The 21,051-nt window shown below is 38.8% G+C and overlaps 1 protein-coding gene across 1 annotated transcript; it reads left to right on the top strand.

Annotated features, from left to right (window-relative positions):
• On the top strand, positions 1-12,200 carry LOC137287083 (excitatory amino acid transporter-like). The gene is made up of 8 exons (XM_067819212.1): positions 1-205; positions 819-1,026; positions 3,866-4,047; positions 5,041-5,167; positions 5,796-6,029; positions 7,014-7,208; positions 9,060-9,194; positions 10,124-12,200. Exons 1-8 carry the CDS (start codon positions 1-3, stop codon positions 10,275-10,277), a joined length of 1,440 nt encoding a protein of 479 aa, XP_067675313.1. The 3' UTR covers positions 10,278-12,200.
• Positions 12,201-21,051: the final 8,851 nt, after the last annotated feature.

Raw genomic sequence — 21,051 nt, 5'->3', positions numbered from 1 at the left:
ATGAAGGTCCGACAGTTTCTTCAACACAACATCCTTCTCATCTCTACAATTATTGCCGTTGTACTGGGAGTTGTTGCTGGGATGATGTGCCGGTCTCTCAAGCCGTCCTCTGACACTATTCACTTGGTGCAGTTTCCTGGAGAAATTTTCCTTCGTATGCTAAAGATGTTGATGTTGCCTCTTATAGTCGCTAGTATTATTACAGGTATGTTTATCACCGACGCATTGGCTGACGTTGTAATATCCACCACAAGTGCGGAATATCATGGCACATTGTTTATGAAAGCTTTCGGACGGGGGTGGGGGGTGGGTGGGGGGTGGTGGTGAGTGAGTGAGTTTAGTTTTATATCGCTTATAGCAATATTCTGGCAGTTCACCACGGCGGTGGACATGTTGAGAATCGACTCCGGATTTGCGGCATGACAAGCCACCACATTACCCACCACGCTACCCCACTGTCCTCCTTCCATTTGTCGAAATTGCCTACCTATTCTCATTTTACTCTTAAAAAATGGCAACTTGATTGTCACATACCTATTGATCATTACCTTACGATTGTATTAATTACGTACATCTATTTCAAATTTTAGCAGGACTAGATAGCGACAGACCTTAATGTTTTTATTCAACCCGCTCTTCCAACGTACTACAATGATTCGCTGTCTCTAATGCTCTGTGTATTTAAATGGAGTATATGGCGACCCTTGTTGAAATGCATAAGTCTTGTAGTGTATGCGAATATTATGAAGAATGTTGATAGATAGCTATTTAGCTTTCATTTTTTGGGCAAAACCGAACCACATATACGTTTCTTGAAGGTCTGGGGAATGTCAAAGGTTCGTCTGCCGGAAGGATGGGTGTACTTTCTATGGTTTATTATGCAAGTACCTCTGTTGCTGCAACAGTGGTTGGTCTAGCATTAGTCCTGACCATCAAACCTGGAGCATACTCAGGCACATCAACAACCGACATTCAACACAATAATGCCATGGCGTCAGCGATGGATATCATTTTGGATTTAATAAGGTAGGACTGTTTTGTTGTTTAATACAGCACGGGACCGTATTCTATGAGTGAGTGAGTTAATATTTCACGTCACATCGGCAATATTTCAGCCATATCGTGACGAGAACAGATTTCAAATTGAAATGGGATTTGTGTATATTATAAAAACCTGTCGTCAAAGGACAGTTAAACAACTAGGATATCACAGTTACAGATAGAACTAATGTGAAACGGTAAAACTGATACAACTATTTGGACAAGACAAGATAAAACACGGGCTATATGGATCACCAACAGCTGAAGGTAGATCACCATGCAATACCTATTCTATTGTGAAAGCTCCTCCACGTGCATTGATCATCAGCAACCCAGGCTGAGCGTAAGGGGTTGTGAGGCTCACTGTCGGGGAAAAAGGTGGGGGTTGTTAAGGATGGTTACTGAATGATGAATGATTACGGCAATACAGGTACCCCTCGCTGCCATGCCATCCTGGCATTCTGCCAGCGAGTTTGTATTTGTTTGCAATCAGCTGTTTACTTCGTGTATTGCCCATGGGGACTTACAGCACCTTTGCTACCTACATGGACCGACTGTATTCAAGCTATACGGCGTCAGTCTGTAATAAATTGAGTCTGGACCAGACAATGCATTCACTCACATCACGAGCATCTGCAAGTCGAGCATGATGATAAACATCAGTCATGTCAGGCTATGCATTACCATCAGCTGTCTCAGCTATGCATGATATCCTGAAGACCAAGTTTAATGCGTCTCCCGTAGATGCGATACTGTAGGGCATCTGCAAAGGTAGACTGATTTTCGCATCATGTAATAGATTTAAAAAAGGGCAAATATACATAAACATCTGTGTTCCTACATGTTAGCATTATATCAGGATACATGCGCATAATGTATGTCTCAGTAAATGAAAAGTGTCAACAGTTTCTCTTTTAAATACTTATTGGAGACAAGTCATTCAGATTGCGCTTGTATTTTGTCCTTCATGTAGATACTAGCTTTATAGGAACAGCATACTCTAGCTCCAAAGCGGGCCGTTGAATTGCAGCCTAACTCGAAAACTAATGAACATCCAATGCTCAGAATACGCTGATCATAATCAAAACATCAGATCAACCATCAGCCAGGTGTACGTGTACAAAAGGTCTTGAAATTCCGCAAAGAGTTGGTCTGATGTTTTGATTATGATCAATGATTATAATTCATTGAGGATTACACGTATATAGGTTTTCGAGTTTGCAGTTCATCGCTTCACATTTGAGGAAAAGGACTTTAAATAGATTACAATATTTCGTGTTGCGTATATTACCAGGGACTATGATTGTGTATGATGCCGCTCTATGTAATAGTTTGTAACATGCATCCAGTGACGCACTCACAGTCATAAAACTAGCTGGTATCAAAATGGAGCCAAACACAGATATACGAGGGGATGTCAATAAGTTTTGAGCCTTGAGTATTTTTTATAACCAGGTGTCACAGCCTAGGTACGACATTGAACCTTAGGGTGTAGCTGATGTGACATATAAGTTTTGGTATCCTACTCTCAAAAGTTATTTAACAGCTCACATTGACAGAAAGAGACCCCCCTCAGTGTAAATGAATAAAATTCAGTATAGAGCAGTAATTAACTTTTTAGTTCTTGAAGGCAACTCGGCGAAGAACATTGAAGAAAGGCTTTCAGCAGTTTATGGGAAGTCTTCCCCTTCATCTGCTACCATCAAACGATGGGTCAATGAATTTAAGCATGGTAGAGAGAGTCTTGAAGATGACCCCCGTCCAGGTCGCCCAACAACAAGCACTAGTCAGGAAAACATTGACAGAGTGCATAGACTTGTGCTGGAAAATCGTCGAATCGCACTGCACGAGTTAGAGGAGACCAGAGGCATTTCACACGGATCCATCGAGACAATTTTTCATGAACATCTCGTCATGTCTAAGGTGTGCGCAAGATGGGTGCCAAGAATGCTTACAGATGAAATGAAGCAAACAAGGGTCACCATAAGCAACTCCATGCTAACCAGATACAACAAGAATCCAGAAGCTTTTCACTTTAGGCTAGTAACCTGTGATGAAACCTGGATCCACCACTATGATCCTGAGAGCAAACAAGAATCCATGGAATGGAAACATGTCACTTCTCCTAAGACCAAAAAGTTCAAAGCCTCCAAATCAGTGCAGAAGGTAATGGCGACAGTCTTCTGGGATGGCAAAGACGTCATCCACATAGATTACTTACCAAATGGAAGAACAATGGATGGGGAATATTACGCTAACTTGTTGAGGCAAGTGCGACAGTCAATCAAGGAGAAGCGCCGAGGCAAGATCAGATGTGGTATTCTTCTACATCAAGACAATGCTTCAGTACACACCTCTCGCGTTGCAGCCGCTGCTGTCCAGGAATGCGGGTACGAAATCTCGCCGCACCCCCCCTACTCTCCAGACCTGGCACCAAGTGATTACCATCTGTTCCCAAATCTCAAGAAATGCGTGGTCGTATGTTTCAGGATGATAATGAGCTGCTACTGAGGCTTGGTGTGAAGACCAAAATGACGCCTTCTACAGAGATGGCATCAGCACCTGGCAGAAAAGACGGAACAAGTGTCTTGACTCACAGGGGGACTATGTTGACAAATAAATGTGGTTCATACCAATATTTTGTGTTTTTCTATGCAAGGCTTAAAACTTGACATCCCCTCGTACGTCCAATTCATGTTAACTAAGGATTTTTTTATCGCGAGGTCTTCACTGGATACAGCAGAAAACAAGCATTTCTGACTATTATGTACAATTCCATCCATACATGAAACGTCCTCACATGTTTTTTCATCTTGAACTTCAGAAACATAGTCCCTGACAATTTAGTTGATGCTACAGTCAAACACTCTAGAACTGAGACGGTAGCCCATGAGTTCCAGAAGAATGTCAACTCCAGTTCTGGTGGTGATTATAGGACATCCAACAACATAAGTCAACTTGTTACAGCCAGGAAAACTGTGATGGTTGACGGTGCAAATGTCATAGGTATTTCTACAGCTTGTTGCTAACGTTTCTAGATAGTTAAGTAGAACCTTCTCAAATGTATTTATGATGATGGATAATTGAGTTCTCTAGGTATACGCTTGACCTGGAATACAAGACAAGTCAAAGCAATGCGTATGAAATGGTTTATGATGTATGGATAAAAGACAGATGAAAAGAATTTTTACAGTAGATATTTTGTGCCCATGAAAATATATACAAACTCCAAAGGTCTGTTTACAGTAAGGAGATTAGCATAATTGCATTTTGTGGCGACTAGTTCATTTTTTTCTACTGAAATTAGTAATTTCCTTTCAAAACACTCATTGCAATTACTTCATTTTGAAATGTGGTTTCTAAACAGTCCAATATTGTTGACACGGAAATACATAATAAGTTTCATTACCAAGGTATTTACGGTTACATTATGTACAGAAACCGGTAGGTGTTTCACACAATTTTCCTGCATTAGTTGCTGGTCTATTCATCAACATATTTTAAGACGTTCAAGCAATATCACGCGGTCAATTTCAATAGATACCAGCGCTAAAAGAGTTCATTTTTTTATGACGTTTATATATTGAATTCCATTCCGAAATACCAGGTCATGACGACAGGTTTACACGTTATATTTAGAAACAAAGCAACAAAGACAAAGAAATACAACTAATGATCTAATGATGAAGAGACCCTTATCTTTGATCATTCCCATTATTTGATCTTAAGCAGATGTTGGGAAATCAACACTGTCAGTGACATGAGAGCTAAGGCGAGTCTTCGTGAAGAAATGTGGTATACTCTGTGGAGATTTCGAAATCATAAGTGACAAGGTCGAGTTCAAGAAACAACTCAAAGCGGTTTAGTCAAGTACTAGGTCATGCCGCGAAAAGCATAGAAATTACTCCATCCAATTGCTTATTCAGAAAGTTTGAAAATTGACCTTGTTTTCGATAAATGGTACACGGTGCCAGTTCTTCCATATATTTCTTTTGGCAGGTGTTATTACCTACTCCATTGTTTTCGGTGTTATTCTAAACCAACTCCGACGTCGTGGAGATGTTGTTGCTCAATTCTTTACCTCTATCAACATCATTACCTTCAAGATGATTACACTTGTCATGTGGTGGGTACATTTCTGTATTTTAGACTTATAATTATAATTTTCCGGTCATATATAGTTGTTTTAAGAGCGCTAAATGTAATTTAAAAATCAGACGCGTTCGGAATCGAATAGAGTATCACATAATGTCGTACTAGAATAATAGATTATGACTTGAAAGATTGTTTGAAAATGCATTTATTTGTTGGTGCCGTGGTTACATGCCTCAAAATGTCACATCGGCTTTGCAAGGTTTTAGTAATGGAATAACATAGTGTTCTATTCAATAATAACATATTATTTGTATTTTAAACATATCTTAAAAAATGACATTTCCCAGTTTCCTTTGAAAGTTCTTTGAAAGTTCAGAAAGTAATGCCTTGTTGGCCTGTGAAACAAGACATGTCTGGGCTTTACTTTATATAAGTTTTGGTGTAAATATAAGTACTAAATATTAATAAAATGATACAGATTCGTTTACCATTGTAATATCATTTTCCATAATCTACTACTTCTCGAAAGAAGATACTTAGTCTTTTTAAGATTAACTGACATACCAATGAATTTAGAAAACTTATTTTTGAAACATTACTCTTTTTTGTAACTTTTCTGATCATTTCAGTCCATAAGTATCATACATGCATTTCCCCAGGTATTCACCACTTGGCATCCTGTTCCTCATTACTGGCCAGATACTGTCCACAAGCGACCTCACGGACACTGGACAAACACTGGTTGTCTACATTGCAACTGAAATGGCCGGATTGGCAGTCCATTCTCTGGTGGTCCTTCCAGTCTTGTATACCATCCTGACCAGAAAGAATCCATACGTCATATACCTCAAGGCAATGCAAGCTCTAATAACGGCTTTGGCAACAAGCTCTAGGTATACGTGTTTACATCAGTCACTGAGTCCGTTATATCCGTCAGTTTTGCTTCTAGGGTAAAGGATGGAACACAATTCACCGAAAGTAACTATAATGACGACTGACATGTAATTATAATGATCACAGGATATGACTGTAAATGATGAGAGAGGCTATCGTATCAAGCTAAAATGTATGACTACACTGGCGCTGGATACAATGCTGTTACCATTATAAAGATTAGACTTATGTGGTCAACAGTATGTGTGAATTTGTGTTTCGAGTACATCTTTCTAAAACTTTGCTAAAGACTTTGCTAAAGACTGAGACTGCATTACGCCCGTACGAGCAATTAATCTTCTATTTGCATCTGAAACTGTATTGATAATGTTCACGTCAAATGTGGAGAACTGATTTATATGAAGGTGTTTCTTATGACACGGGGCTATTACATTAGATGGCCATGGATGTTTGGGTTATAATATTGCTAGAATATGCAGAGAGAACCACCACTTTACGCTGACTGGTACTTCATCAGTATAATAGTGGAAATCCAACAGTACCAAATCATACCTAAATGCTGACACAGCGACGGTATGATTTAACTTATTCAAGCTCCTATCTGAATGGTCATATGAATTCAAAGCATCCTATGATCCGGTGTTCTAAGCTATTGTGAAAGCTCTTCCACGTGCATTGATCATCAACAACCCAGGCTTAGCGTAAGGGGTTGTGAGGCTCACTGTCGGGGAAAAAGGTGGGGTTGTCAAGGATGGTTACTGAATGATGAATGATTACGGCAATATATGTACCCCTCGCTGCCATGCCATCCTGGCAGCGAGTTTGTGTTTGTTTGCAATCAGCTGTTTACTTCGTGTATTGCCCTCAGTTGCCAACATATTGTACATCGTTTTACCCTGCGCAATATAACATCATCAATCAGCTGATTATGAAACAGAAAATATGCTCAGTGTATTTTACGTGTTGGTTGAATATATTGACAGCGCTGCCACACTTCCGGTGACGATGCAGTGTGTCGAGCAACGGATGAAGACGGACACACGGATATCCCGTTTTATCCTCCCAGTGGGAGCCACTGTCAACATGGACGGCACAGCTGTCTATGCTGCCATAGCTCCCATGTTCATTGCCCAGTACAACGGGATCAGCCTGACATTTGGAGATGTAATAATTATAAGGTATGTTTGAAATCTTGGTGGGTTTCTGGGGTACAAATGGTCTGGCAAATACCCGTGAGTACTTTTAAGATAGAAACGTCTGAGGGGGCCAGTCCCCTTCCCCAGAATCAATACGAGTCTTATATACTCGCCGATAAATCCAAACATCTTTTAAAACCTTACTCAGGAGGAACAGAACGTTCTAAAACGTAAACTGGACAAGAACTGGTTCCTAGATATTGTGTTATAAATTTATATTACTCAGATACAGAAAATACATTGTATAAAACCCAATATCTTTTATATGTTGAATCTGCGCACCAAATGCGAGCTTTGCTTCTCTTAAAACACACCCGGGTCCTTAGTGCTCTGTAAATACCAATCCAGCGTATGAAAAACAGATTCCTTGTTTAGAGCTCTCTCAAAAACAGTCAACGTAATTCAGTGAAGTAGACAACCGGTCTATAATTACAACAGAGTGAACGGTAAATCCTACTGATGCGCACATAAAATGAGAGTATTTGTTACAGTTAATAAATGTAATATGAAGCGTTTGATCAATTTTATATAACAGAATGTTTCACAGTAAGCATTAGGGTCGTTTTTATGACAACAACGTACACATTCATTTGTACATATCTATTTGAGCTGACAGTGATACAATTCATATTTTGTATTTTATCCTTTTTGTTAGTAATATAATTCTTATATTCCCTTTTTCGTTGGCCCCTAGTATGGTGATCATCTGTTGCCAGCTTGTTTACATGTGTATTGCCTTCAGTAACTGACATATTATAGATTTACATATTAGTTTTATAATCATAACTGAGTGAGGGAGTTTTGTTTTACGCCGCACTCAGCAATATTCCAGTTATATGTCGGTGGTCTGTAAATAATCGAGTATGTGTAATATTCCAAGCATGTGTTGCTGAAGGCCTGTTCTAACCCGGGACCTACACGGCTTTATAATCATAACCGTGATAGCCTAGTTGTTTTTACTGTCTTCCGTTGACAGAGTTTTATAATTTACCTATACTTATTGCAAAATTAAACTTAAAATTTCATTTTCAACAAAACTGATACTATGTTTGATATTTGTACTTGATGTCCGCAGTTGAAAGCAGTAAATTCTTCAGTTATCAAAATGTTTCACGGACAGAGTGCGTGATAATTTAATGGGTTTTGGTTACCTTGCTGAATTCACGTTATGTGTTTCAACACATCTTACATAGTTGAAAACCAGGAATTCCAAAACAAGAGAATTTTGTGGTACAAGCTCCAAGCCTCAAAACTCCAAAGCCTCTAAGGTATCTTATTTTCTTATTACTTTTAATTTTTATTTTGATGCAATGTGCCTGGCTTTGATGTAAGAGTCTCAGAGGGACTTGAAACGCTAGATTTGTGGATGGCAATTCGTTATCGTGAATAACACTACGTTTCGGAGCGTGTGATGAAGGAGCAAGTCTCAGTCGTGTTATAACGTCGTGTTATTCACAATAAAGCTGACACCCATTCACATTGCTTTTCTAATATTTAAGGAAGGGAGGCTAGTTATGCAATACAGGAGGCAAGTGGGCTGACGAGGTGGTGATAAGCATAAGTGATGCACATAGGATGGGACGTGTGTGTATTTAGAATGAGTGAGTGAGTGAGTGAGTTAATAGTTAACGTCACATCGGCAATATCTCAGCCATATCGTGACGAGAACATTTAGTAATGAAATGAAACATATGTGTGTATTTAGACAAGCCTCTGGTAAGTAGATTCCGAAACGTTAGGCACCAACTAAAGCTGACATCCATAAATATTGCTTTTCTTATACATTTCAGTCATAAATGCCCCTCAAAGATATGTCAATTAAATATTTTCCAGTTTAACAGCTGTTCTTAGCAGTGTAGGATCTGCTGGTGTCCCCGGTGCCGGTTTTGCTATGCTGTTACTGGTCCTGAAAGCTATTGGTCTCCCAGAACGAGGAATATCTTTCTTGGTCGCCGTTGATTGGTTGATGTAAGTTACCCTTATAACCATATGTTATGCTTTGTCCGACACTCAGAGTGACGTGTATTGGTTATAGGGAATAGTTTGATTTGAAATAGTTGTTGCATTATCTAGGTAGCTGTCCGAGTTCATAATATTTTGCTGTCATAAGGTCAACATCGGAACAAGAAACTACTCCTATTTGAGATTTCACTTTCTTTTAGTAAAGTACAAATTCTAGTACTTTTTCGGTTGAATCCCATCCGAGATACGAACCCGCACCCTCAGAGTCAGGCACCTAATCGCCAGCAGACAAAGTCAGCCGCCTGGCCCGCTCAGCCACCGCGACTTCCACTTTCTACTAAGAAAGTGAAATCCCAAATATGACATATGCTGCATTTGACCACTTTCTAAATGGCACTGTGTAAACAAGAAACTACGCAGCAACTATCTCTCCCATTATGCCTAAACAAGCTAATGATTCAAGATAAAAATAGCTCATGTACAGTTTGTTGTTGTATCGAAGATATAGGGTTAGAGTGACATTCTCTGATTAAACCATAACTGCGTTTGTGTGTTTATGGGCTGGTAAATATGCTGTGTAAATACACTGCTTATAGCGAGCCTTAGAACGTGTTTTCTGAGTTAAATATTCATTGAGTAAAAAAGTCATTAACACATGCTCTATCATCGTATCGCATCGTCACCATCGCTCGGTTGTCTGGTCGCCATTGTTTACAAAGAACATTGTAATACTACTGAAACAAATACAGACTCGTGACAGAAGCAGAATTGTACAACCAACTCTGATTTTATTCATTATAGGATATTTATATAGCGCACATATCCACGTAACCAGTACATGCTCAGGGCGGTACCAGAGATTTCTAATGGATGTGGAAATGTTTTGTCACCTCATTTTGCAGTTGGTATTATAATATAAGCATTTGTGTTTCCAGGGATCGTTTTCGCACAATGGTAAATGTGGCAAGTGATTGCCTAGTTGTAGGAGTTGTCTCCCATTACACAAAGCTCCCACCGCGTGACACATCAGAGACACAAAGCGAGCCTCCACGGGAAGAGCAGGAGATGCTGGAGATTGACCTGGTGTGAAACAAGATCATCCTTACACGTTTCAAAATCCTCTCATGAAGACGAATTTTGTCAGTGAATCAGTCAACGAAACTTCAGTTGGGATGTTTTGTAATGTAGATAGCATATATATGCCGTCACAAACAAAATAATAATACTAATGAAAATGTATATACGAAAAATAGAGACTTTGGGCTGTACACTCTCCTGGTCCGCCGAGGGTTGCTGAATCAAGTTTCATCACATTTATGCACTGGACCTTCAGCAGTAACATGTCCTTGTGTCATAGCAAGCCTTCTCATTGGTCGACGCTTGCTATCGTCCGCCATTTTTGTGGCAAGGTCGTTTAGTTGAGGGTCAAAATCAGCGTTCAATCGACTTGTAGAAGTAACAATATAGAACAGGTAGGTGGCATGAGTGGTGACCGATAGGCCAGTCACGCATGATTATGAGTGGATGAAGTTTTAATCGATTGCATGCGATGGTAGAGTAGCGGGTGGGGTACACCGAAGTGCCCGACCTTGTCTAGATATAATGTATTGTGAAGCGTTTCAAGCCTTAGGGTAATTTTTCAAAAATATGTTTAATCCTCGCAATGGCACGAAGGCATGTGTCCTCAATACCCAACAATTCCTCTCATGGGTACAATAAGTGAAGTCCATTCATGGTGCCCCCAGCCGTGATATTGCTCGAATACAGGTAAAGGCGGCGCAAAAATAAACTCACCTACCTGTAAATCTTGAATCCAACAATCGGTGGCACAGTGCAGGGTGTATGCAAGGTGAGTTATAAATAAGATTTGGTTAATTATTTCAGTCAGGAATCGGGTGCTCCTCAAGGCAGTATTTTGTATGTCACATTATTTTGTATGAACATAGTGCTAGAAATATTTTTGGCGATTCACCTGATGGTCTACTTTTTAAAAAAGACTTCAGTATAACCAGACATTGTGACAAAACGAGTAAATACATTTATACTGTCTATTGATATTTAGTGAGAGACAAGGAACTAAATTAAGTGCGGTTAATCTTTGGCGATGGAGAGTTGGGAGTTCCACAAGGCAATATGCCACATTGTTTAGTATCAAGATAGATAGTGCTGGAAATATTTTAAGAGATGCAATTGATGGGTCACGTTTAACAGACTTCAATATATTCTGTCGTTGTGAGATTAAAAGTCAAATTAAGTATACCCTCAGCTGCAGCTATATCCACAAGATCGGAAATGATGTCTTGACAATGATTTAAATTATTTTTTCTTAATCCTAAACAAGCTACCCACTTCTCGCAAATATAATTGTCATAAGGTTTTTGATGTGTCGACTCCCAAGTTGAAAACATCAACTGTAAACACTTAATAATATAGTATTTAAAATCTGTTGTCAGAGCACCATGAACGATACCACCTCCACATTGAAACGGAACTAATAAATATTGTACCAGAGTTACAGACGAGTACGCACTTTATCATACGATGTATATATCTATTGTTGGAAGACTGACATCATGGAACAGTCGGACTGTTAACAAACCAGACCATGACAAAACTTTCGGAAAACCCTGTTTAATAACATGATTACGACACCTTCATGGGCGTATAGCCCTACATATGCAGTTTGCTGTGTGTCAGTAATTATGTTGACATCCATATCATCCAACGCCTAGGACCTTAAAGAATGCATTCTGTCTACACTGCACCAAAGAATAGATCTTCATGAGAACGAAGTACCAATGTGCCATTAATTACTGTGTATTTGTGTAATTAATCGCTCCCATCACGATATGGCTGAAATATTGCCAATGTGACGATAAGTAATATGCACTCTAGACTCTAGTATCACCTCACCCAGTGGACTCTTTATGTGTGCTATGTCATTATAAACTATTGCGATATGAATTGGGTTTTTCTCATTTAATCATTCTCGCATTAAACTGTTGTTAAATGTTTGCTTTGTCATGCTTTTCTGACAAGTTACAGTTATACTCAGACTATTTTATTGAATACTACAGGTCATGTGACCTAAGGTACAATTACACCACAACATGTTATTTTGCCACGTGGATTTGATATGAAGAAACAAAAGAAATAATCAAGAAGGGCGTTTACAAATACACGCTTTAAACATAATCATAGCAATTTGATTTTCTGTGGATTTTGTGAACAAATCAGATTGATTAAGTTACATTTGTTTGGCACAACAGAGGCTAACCATGGTAAATATTTCGTTCGGAGTGCAGAGTATTTTGGACAGGTAAATAGTATGTGGACTTCATCTTCGATGTGGAGATCCATACAGTATGGTTCACACAGAGTCGCAATGTCGTTTCTCCGTCCTGTATGCATTTACCTTTAGATTGTTCAATGGTATTTACAGAATGCATGTTCCAAAGAATTGTCTTCAAAACAAGTAGTATATGTTTCCTTGTTAAAATCAGTTCTACACCCAGAGTATAACGACAGGTAACTTGAGGTAGAAAGATAAAGATAAAGATACCATGCAACCTTTGTTTGAAAGTGCTGATAAATAGCTTTTCATCACCAACTTGTTGTAATAACCAAGTCCATGCAAAACCCGTTGAGAAGAGCACAGATCTGACCTCCGAAACATACAGGAGGATTGTTAAAATTTTGCAGTCGAAGATATTCATTGCATGATTACGTTTAAATAGCTGCTACCCTGGCCTTAATGCTTTTGATGCCAGTGATGCCAAATTGTTACATACAGCTGACCACTTTAGCCTAGATGAGAATGGTAGACCAAGATATTTGTTGTATGTTGCGCGCCTCAGATGTTCACCCGCATAGAACCACTCCTCATCTTTAGGTATAATTTCATCATTACGAAAAATGATTATGCTTGATTTATTCATATTGACAGAGAATCCCAAAGACTTGCAATACTGGTATAATACGTCTAGCTGTTGTTGCAAACCTATAACCATATACGAAAACATGTTGACGTTATCATGCACATAACAGCATCTTAATGTCCTCGATGTCCTGAGAATAAAAAATTCTGTGTTTGCAGGTCTGGTAGATTTCAGTGGCTAATTCATTGATGAAAACTGTAAATAAACGAGGACTTAGCATACATCCTTGACGTACTCCAGAACTTGTAAAAACAGAGTCACATGCCTTTACACATGCTTTGACTGAAGCATACATATTAGCCAGAACATCATATATTTTTTATGTTCAGTAGACATCTGTAAATAGAAAGCGAGTAAAGCAGTTTGTACCTATCTACCAGACCAAACACTATTATTTAATTCAATAAAAGCGCAGTAGAAATGACCTCCTTTGTACAAAGATAGTTTGAATATAAAGCTTGAAGGGTGAGGATATTACCAATTGTTCGATATCCTGGATGAAAACCAGCTTGAGCTTCAGGGAGAATTTCACTTAAATCAGCCCAGATGTGAATATTTTTCCCGCCACATTAAGCAACGAAATTTCTCTATAGATATTGGTAGTCTTGAATATCAGCACCATCAGGCCTACATTCCTACAGTGATCACATAGATGGTTTGTAAATATTCCACGACAAGTTAATCAAATGAGTCGTTCACATCGGCACGCACAGGATTCAAAATATGTATGTATATAGCGTTTGCGCATTTACAAGACAAGACGAACTTTTATAGTTCATCACTCGTTTCACAGTGTCCCCAAACCCTTCACAGGCTCCATGTTTTGCGAAATATTCTAAGTGTTTAGCAATTTTACCATCCATTTCAAGTTTCTCACGATCACAGCATTTTCTAAATTGTGAGTTGGCATTCATGTAGTTTACGAGGTTTTTTTTTGCTTCTACCTTGTTTGAACACATTTAACAATTTAAACTTATTTCGTTTTTCAAGTTCTCGCTATCAGTGCCAAACCATGCAGGCTAAGCCTTTGTGGCATTCTGTGCAACATTACTCTTAGGTTTCTGTTCCTGAAGACACGATGTTAGTATTTCATTGAGCACTGACACTGCTGAATTAATGTCTGTGTTCAAACGATAGTGAAACTTGACTAGCGTATCTTGTGACAGGCAGAAATAGCTGGCATCATTTGAATAGGTACTGGATATCTTGAATTTAGGGATCCTCTTCAAATTTGAGGCTGTAGTTACATTTTCTGGACCTGTGAATAAGTTTGGAAAAGTACTCACAACGAGCATGTGATCTGTGATCGGACTTTGCTCTTGGAAACACTTCCAAATCATACAATTCGTTGAACATTTCACTTTACACGTCACGTTACACAATGAAGTGGTCAACAGTACTGGTACCTGAATGTGAAACAAATGTATAATTCCTTGGCGAACCTGAAACCGTTCTTCCGTTGACAATGTGGATTCCAAACTGTTAACATAAATCCAGCAGTTGAAATCCATACATATTTGTGTCAGAATCCTGGGACGTCCTGGGTGAACTAAAGGAGTCAGACGTATAAAAGTTGGGTAAGGAGAGGTAATTTGAAGAATCATTACGTATAAAGTCATCAAATTCACCTGTTCGCGCATGGAAGTCGCCACTAATAATGAACACTGGAATATCATCAAAATCACCTCTGCAGTGTCTTTGTTGGACCCATCAACTGGTCAAATCATGCATATAGGCCGCCTGACGCCACTGCTCAGGGATCATGTTGTGGTCATCGTCTTCTCTGCCGACAAGTACATCCTGGTTGGAAGTGTACCTCATCCTCATGATTGTGAAGATCTATGCCTTGGTGCAGTGTAAACAGAAGGCTTTGCCAGTGACTGGCCAAGTTGAGAATGACATTCTCAACTACTCTGTGTGCTCTGGATATCCTGCAGTTGAACACCAAGTCTTCCTCTGTAAGGCCTCGTCTGGAGTATAGCTTCATGAGGTACTTTCTGGGTGCAAAAACCCCGGAAAATTACACAAATACACATTAATTAATGGCACATTGTAAAAACCTGTCAACGGGCAGAAAAACTAACTGTAGTATCACAGAGAAGAATGTAAAACTAATATTTAGACGTAAACAGTTCAACTATAGAGGACAATATAATATAAAAACGGGCTACGCAACACAGTCAAGCAAGATATGCTTGACTGTAATTCTTTCATCACAAGGGATACAAAACGGAGGATCCTCACCTTTGAGCATATATTTGTGTGTGTATCTTGTGTGGCCAATACGACATTGTCGCATGATGACCTCTTCAAATCTGGATTGACAACCCAAATAGGTATAACCAATAGAAGGTTTTATCGCATGTAATATATTTATAGCTACTTGGGAGTTAAACATCTTCTGCATGAGATCACGGATATAAGATCTAATGGTAGATTTATAAAGAGTGTAAAGATTAAGAAGTGTCACAGATTTATTGAGTGTGTTTACAGCCAGTGTGATACCAGAGATTCCTGGGTCTGAGATGAACAGAAGACGATGTCGTACTGTCAAATAGCAAGATCATTACACATTTCAATATTTCAAAAGTGGATGTTTACATGATACGTTTTAATCGCCTGAAGGCGAGAAAGAGAGTTTGAAAAGATGATATATTGTTTACACTTATGGTGTCTGTTGGTATATTATAAGCCTGTTTATATGTCGTTTGCTTCCACCGTGAAAATAGATCCATCTGTAACTAAGGATCTATATCTATGATATTTAGCACGTAGTTGACTAAGTTCTTGTTTATATTGTAATTCATTAGTTTCTGATTTTTTTAAATGTGGTCAGTGTTAGGATGCCAAGGAGGAGAAGAAAGGAGACGGGAAGGAGCTATATTGTCCAGCTCAATACCGGCCGCAGAAATACAGTATGTGGTTTTATTCATGGACGTGCCCAGCAGCGATTATGCTCTTCGTTTTGCCGTCTTCTGCTATGTATGTACTTCGTTGTATTCTTTGAAACTAAAAAACATGTGAAACAACTCCAAGTCAGCCTTCTCTGCAGTTTGATCCATTTGAAGGAACTTCTAGACGTGTTTCCAGTATGTCCCCAATTGCAGAATTGATCTTCCTTGGTCGAATGCGGGTATTTATAGGCGGAATCAGAAGAAAATCCTTGGATCTTTGCCGACTTCACCCGCAGGAATGACAGATATGCGCTCTTAAGCTGAAATAACTGAGATATTGTGCTACAGTGTAAGGCACTCAGTATATTTTACACGTTAAATACGTATTGTTTTAAAACCACTGAGCACAAGAGCGGCATTCCGTAGCAATGACTATTGTCGTAACTATCAAAACAACCTACGGCCTCTTTAAAATATTGCAACCTACCAGCGAGGCTTCCGTGCATCGTCATTACAAAAATGGAATCCAAATGACCAAATTGAAATGGGATGAAGAGGAATAGTTAATAATAAAAACAAACGAGAGCAAGCAAAAAAAAATGTTAAAAATCAGATATATAGTCTCTGAAATGAACATACTTTTCTGAAAACAGTTCATAGTAAAAAAAATATTGTCATGAAATGGATCCCTCATACTTCCCTCACTTTCAGCAGCAGTGGGAATCTAGACTTACCACATTTTCTAGACTTTTTATATATATAAGAAGGCCCATGCAAGGTCATTTGCTTCAGGTTCTGTACGAGAGACTAATGGTTTCAGGACATGAAGTCGTGGTGGAGTTTAAAAAAAACAAACAAAAGCAAACAAACCAGGAACCAAACAGGAACAGAACACTATAGCGGGGGACATTGATGACCATGTCTTCTTGTTTGAATTGTTTTCACCCGCATTAAATAGAAACGGCACAGTGACAGGTTTGTCTGGCACCCTTTTGGTTTTCGGCTTTTACGCTGGCTACTGCGTGCACATTGGGTGCAAGAATTATTGTAACCTCGGCTGATCCGTATGACGCAAAACGTTAAAACTAATATAAATTTAATTTAATTTAATTTAATCCCTTTGAACTCTTTTAAGCTTATCTGGCCTATGCAGCAAGTGTTGATTTTAGGAAAACATCACTGATTGCATACATGCGGAAGTACTCCGCTGGATGGTGTTCAAGAGATTAGCGGCAAACTTTAATATGTGATTGGATTTACTTTAGATAAAACTTTCAGATGCAAGTATGCTTTAAAACTGTCAAACCAAACTATGTTTTGAGAATTAGGCAAGTCGCAAAAATATCATGGCGTGATTTACAGTATTTAACTCAATGTATATAATTATCAATCAAATATTACCTTTATATTTGTTTTTATTATTTCAAGAACATTTACACCATTTTATAGAGGATAATGAACTAAATAAAGAGGTAGATGGAAACAGATTAGAGAAAAGGAGTTTCCAGCTCAGAAACAGCAAGTGGTGATTACACAATGCCATTTAGAAAGTGGTCAAATGTAACATATGTCATATCTGGGATTACATTTTCTTAATAATGTAATGTCCAATCCAGAACCATGTAAGCGTGGTGGTGTACACACTCCATTATCAATCAAGTATATATCAGGTGAGGTACAGTCACCAGAAAGTAGCCACCCAACCATGAATGCCCTCGCTATAACACTAAAAGCTATCCAGTTAGAGCTTACCTCCCCTTACAATAAATTTGATTTGTTCACATCCGAGTTCAACAAGAAGTTAGTTTCACTATCCGAGGACAATACTATCTTGAAAAGAGATTGTAAACTATGGACGCAACACCTGATATTCTAGAAGCACAGTCAAGGCGAAATAACCTACTGTTTCATGACATTAAAGGTAAACAGGGTGAAACTTGGGAGGAGTATGAACGTACCGCCAGGGACTTCTTGAAGGATGTTGTAATCCAGCTGATATATCATTTGAAAGATGCCTTGTCTCCAACCAAAGTCGGGAAGTAAACCTGTCCTTGTAAAATTAACCTTCTTCAGGGACTTTTGTTCTTGAGGACAGCTCGGAAAATATTGAAGGGCCATAAAATATTTCGGGAGTCGGAGGATTTCACTGAACGCGCACGCCGAATGAGAGCCAGTTATCCCCACTAATGCAGAGGGACAGTGATGAAAAGGAAACCACCCTCCTGAGTTATGATAAACTAATTATCGATGATGATGTTTTGTTTCTGAAAGTGATACGAGTGACGTGCGTGGGATTGGCAAACGTCGTCATTGGATACCACTACCTCAACGACATCACAGATGGAAGAGCAGTGTGCTATGTCAACGGAATAAGATCTCAGCAGTGGCCCCGATTTATCACAACAGTTTCCATCCGGCATTCTGACTGTATATTATTTTTAGGAGGGTGTTTTCTAAATGGAATAACATTAGCTTTTTCAGATAAATTCAATTTCCATGCCCTCCCAAATACTCCTAGGTTTTATTTTCATTCACCCAGAGAGTTTTCCTCTATATAAGCATTCTGACAGCGGATTAACTCCCTTGAAAATCAGTTGCTTCATATATTCCATGACTTTGGCGACAACACTTACTGAAATTGAATTTTTTTCTGGCAATTTTTATGATCGTACGGCAGTTGAGACGTATTATATCATCGATGATGATACAAACTAGCTACCAATATGGTAAACAATTACGGAAGACAACATTTAGAGCTGTTTTAAAGGACGTATGTTACGGAGGACAACATGTAGAGCTGTGATAAAGGATGTGTGTTGCGGAAGACAACATTTAGAGCTGTTGTAAAGGACGTGTGTTACGGAGGACAACATTTAGAGCTGTGGTAAAGGACGTGTGTTACGGAGGACAACATTTAGAGCTGTGGTAAAGGATGTGTTTTATGGAAGACAACATTTAGAGCTGTGGTAAAGGATGTGTGTTACGGAAGACAACATTTAGAGCTGTGGTAAAGGACGTGTGTTACGGAGCACAACATTTAGAGCTGTGGTAAAGGATGTGTGTTACGGAAGACAGCATTTAGAGCTGTGGTAAAGGACGTGTGTTACGGAGCACAACATTTAGAGCTGTGGTAAAGGATGTGTAATACGGAAGACAACATTTAGAGTTGTGGTAAAGGACGTGTGTTACGGAGGACAACATTTAGAGCTGTGGTAAAGGATGCGTTTTATGGAAGACAACATTTAGAGCTGTGGTAAAGGATGTGTGTTACGGAAGACAACATTTAGAGCTGTGGTAAAGGACGTGTGTTACGGAGCACAACATTTAGAGCTGTGGTAAAGGATGTGTGTTACGGAAGACAACATTTAGAGCTGTGGTAAAGGACGTGTGTTACGGAGCACAACATTTAGAGCTGTGGTAAAGGATGTGTGTTACGGAAGACAACATTTAGAGTTGTGGTAAAGGATGTGTGTTACGGAAGACAACATATAGAGCTATTGTAAAGGACGTGTGTTACGGAGCACAACATTTAGAGCTGTGGTAAAGGACGTGTGTTACGGAGGACAACACTTAGAGCTGTTTTAAAGGACGTGTGTTACGGAGGACAACATGTAGAGCTGTGATAAAGGATGTGTGTTGCGGAAGACAACATTTAGAGCTGTTGTAAAGGACGTGTGTTACGGAGCACAACATTTAGAGCTGTGGTAAAGGACGTGTGTTACGGAGCACAACATTTAGAGCTGTGGTAAAGGATGTGTGTTACGGAGGACAACATTTAAAGTTGTGGTAAAGGATGTGTGTTACGGAAGACAACATTTAGAGCTATTGTAAAGGACGTGTTTCCATATTGTAAATGGTAATTTTTGTGGAATGTTTACGTAAGTATCGCCGCCTGGAGTCAGGGTCATAGACTACTTCCTTGTGTCAACTTCTTTGTCCTCGTGTGGTTTCGATGGATGTGATGTCCCGAACTGAGTCAGATAATCTTCCCACTGCGTGTTGATTCAGTAACATATTACCGAAAAGAACGCAATTACAGACCACTGTCCTATTTGTGTAATGCACCAAAATATATTACTAAGTAAAGGGCAGACAACAAGGTTCAGAGATGTCTCACATAAATACACAGTTTCATTTATGTTCGATGTTTTTTTTAAGTTTTTAAATTTTTTTTGTCGTTAATTGAATATGACATGGATCGATCTGTGCTGGAATAATTGGCCATTTTGAGTTTCTGTGTGTCTGAACTCTGTGTAATTTTTGTGAAATGTTTACGTAAGTATCGCCGCCTGGAGTCAGGGTTATAGACTACTTCCTTGTGTCAACTTCTTTGTGCTCGTGTGGTTTCGATGGATGTGATGTCCCGAACTGAGTCAGATAATCTTCCCACTGCGTGTTGATTCAGTAACATATTACCGAAAAGAACGCAATTACAGACCACTGTCCTATTTGTGTAATGCACCAAAATATATTACTAAGTAAAGGGCAGACAACAAGGTTCAGAGATGTCTCACATAAATACACAGTTTCATTTATGTTCGATGTTTTTTTTAATTTTTTAAATTTTTTTTTGTCGTTAATTGAATATGACATGGATCGATCTGTGCAGGAATAATTGGCCATTTTGAGTTTCTGTGTGTCTGAACTCTGTGGCTGTGAACCCAAACATGTACATTGCCTACTATGCTTCAAACAACCCCATGGTTTGACAAAGATAGTCTTTGATTAAAGTCGGAACAGTACAGGCTATTAAACAGATACAAGTGATATCAGCGCGCAAAATCGTTATTATCGTTAGTACTTGAATGCTAAGGCTGAATTCACACATTGTTGTGGTTCTAAAAAGAACCAAAAAAAAAAAACAAAACATAAAAAACAAAACAAAAAACCCCTAAAAACATACAACCACCATCCCCCCCCCCTCCCCAAAAAAAATAAATAAATAAAAATAAAATAAATAAATAAATAAATAAATAAATAAATAAATAAATAAATAAATAAATAAATAAATAAATAAATAAATAAATAAAA

Source organism: Haliotis asinina, chromosome 6 (assembly GCF_037392515.1).
Source record: "Haliotis asinina isolate JCU_RB_2024 chromosome 6, JCU_Hal_asi_v2, whole genome shotgun sequence".
Lineage (NCBI taxonomy): Eukaryota > Metazoa > Mollusca > Gastropoda > Lepetellida > Haliotidae > Haliotis > Haliotis asinina.
The sequence above is the reverse complement of the archived record's forward strand: the minus strand, read 5'-3'. Positions and strand labels throughout refer to the sequence as shown.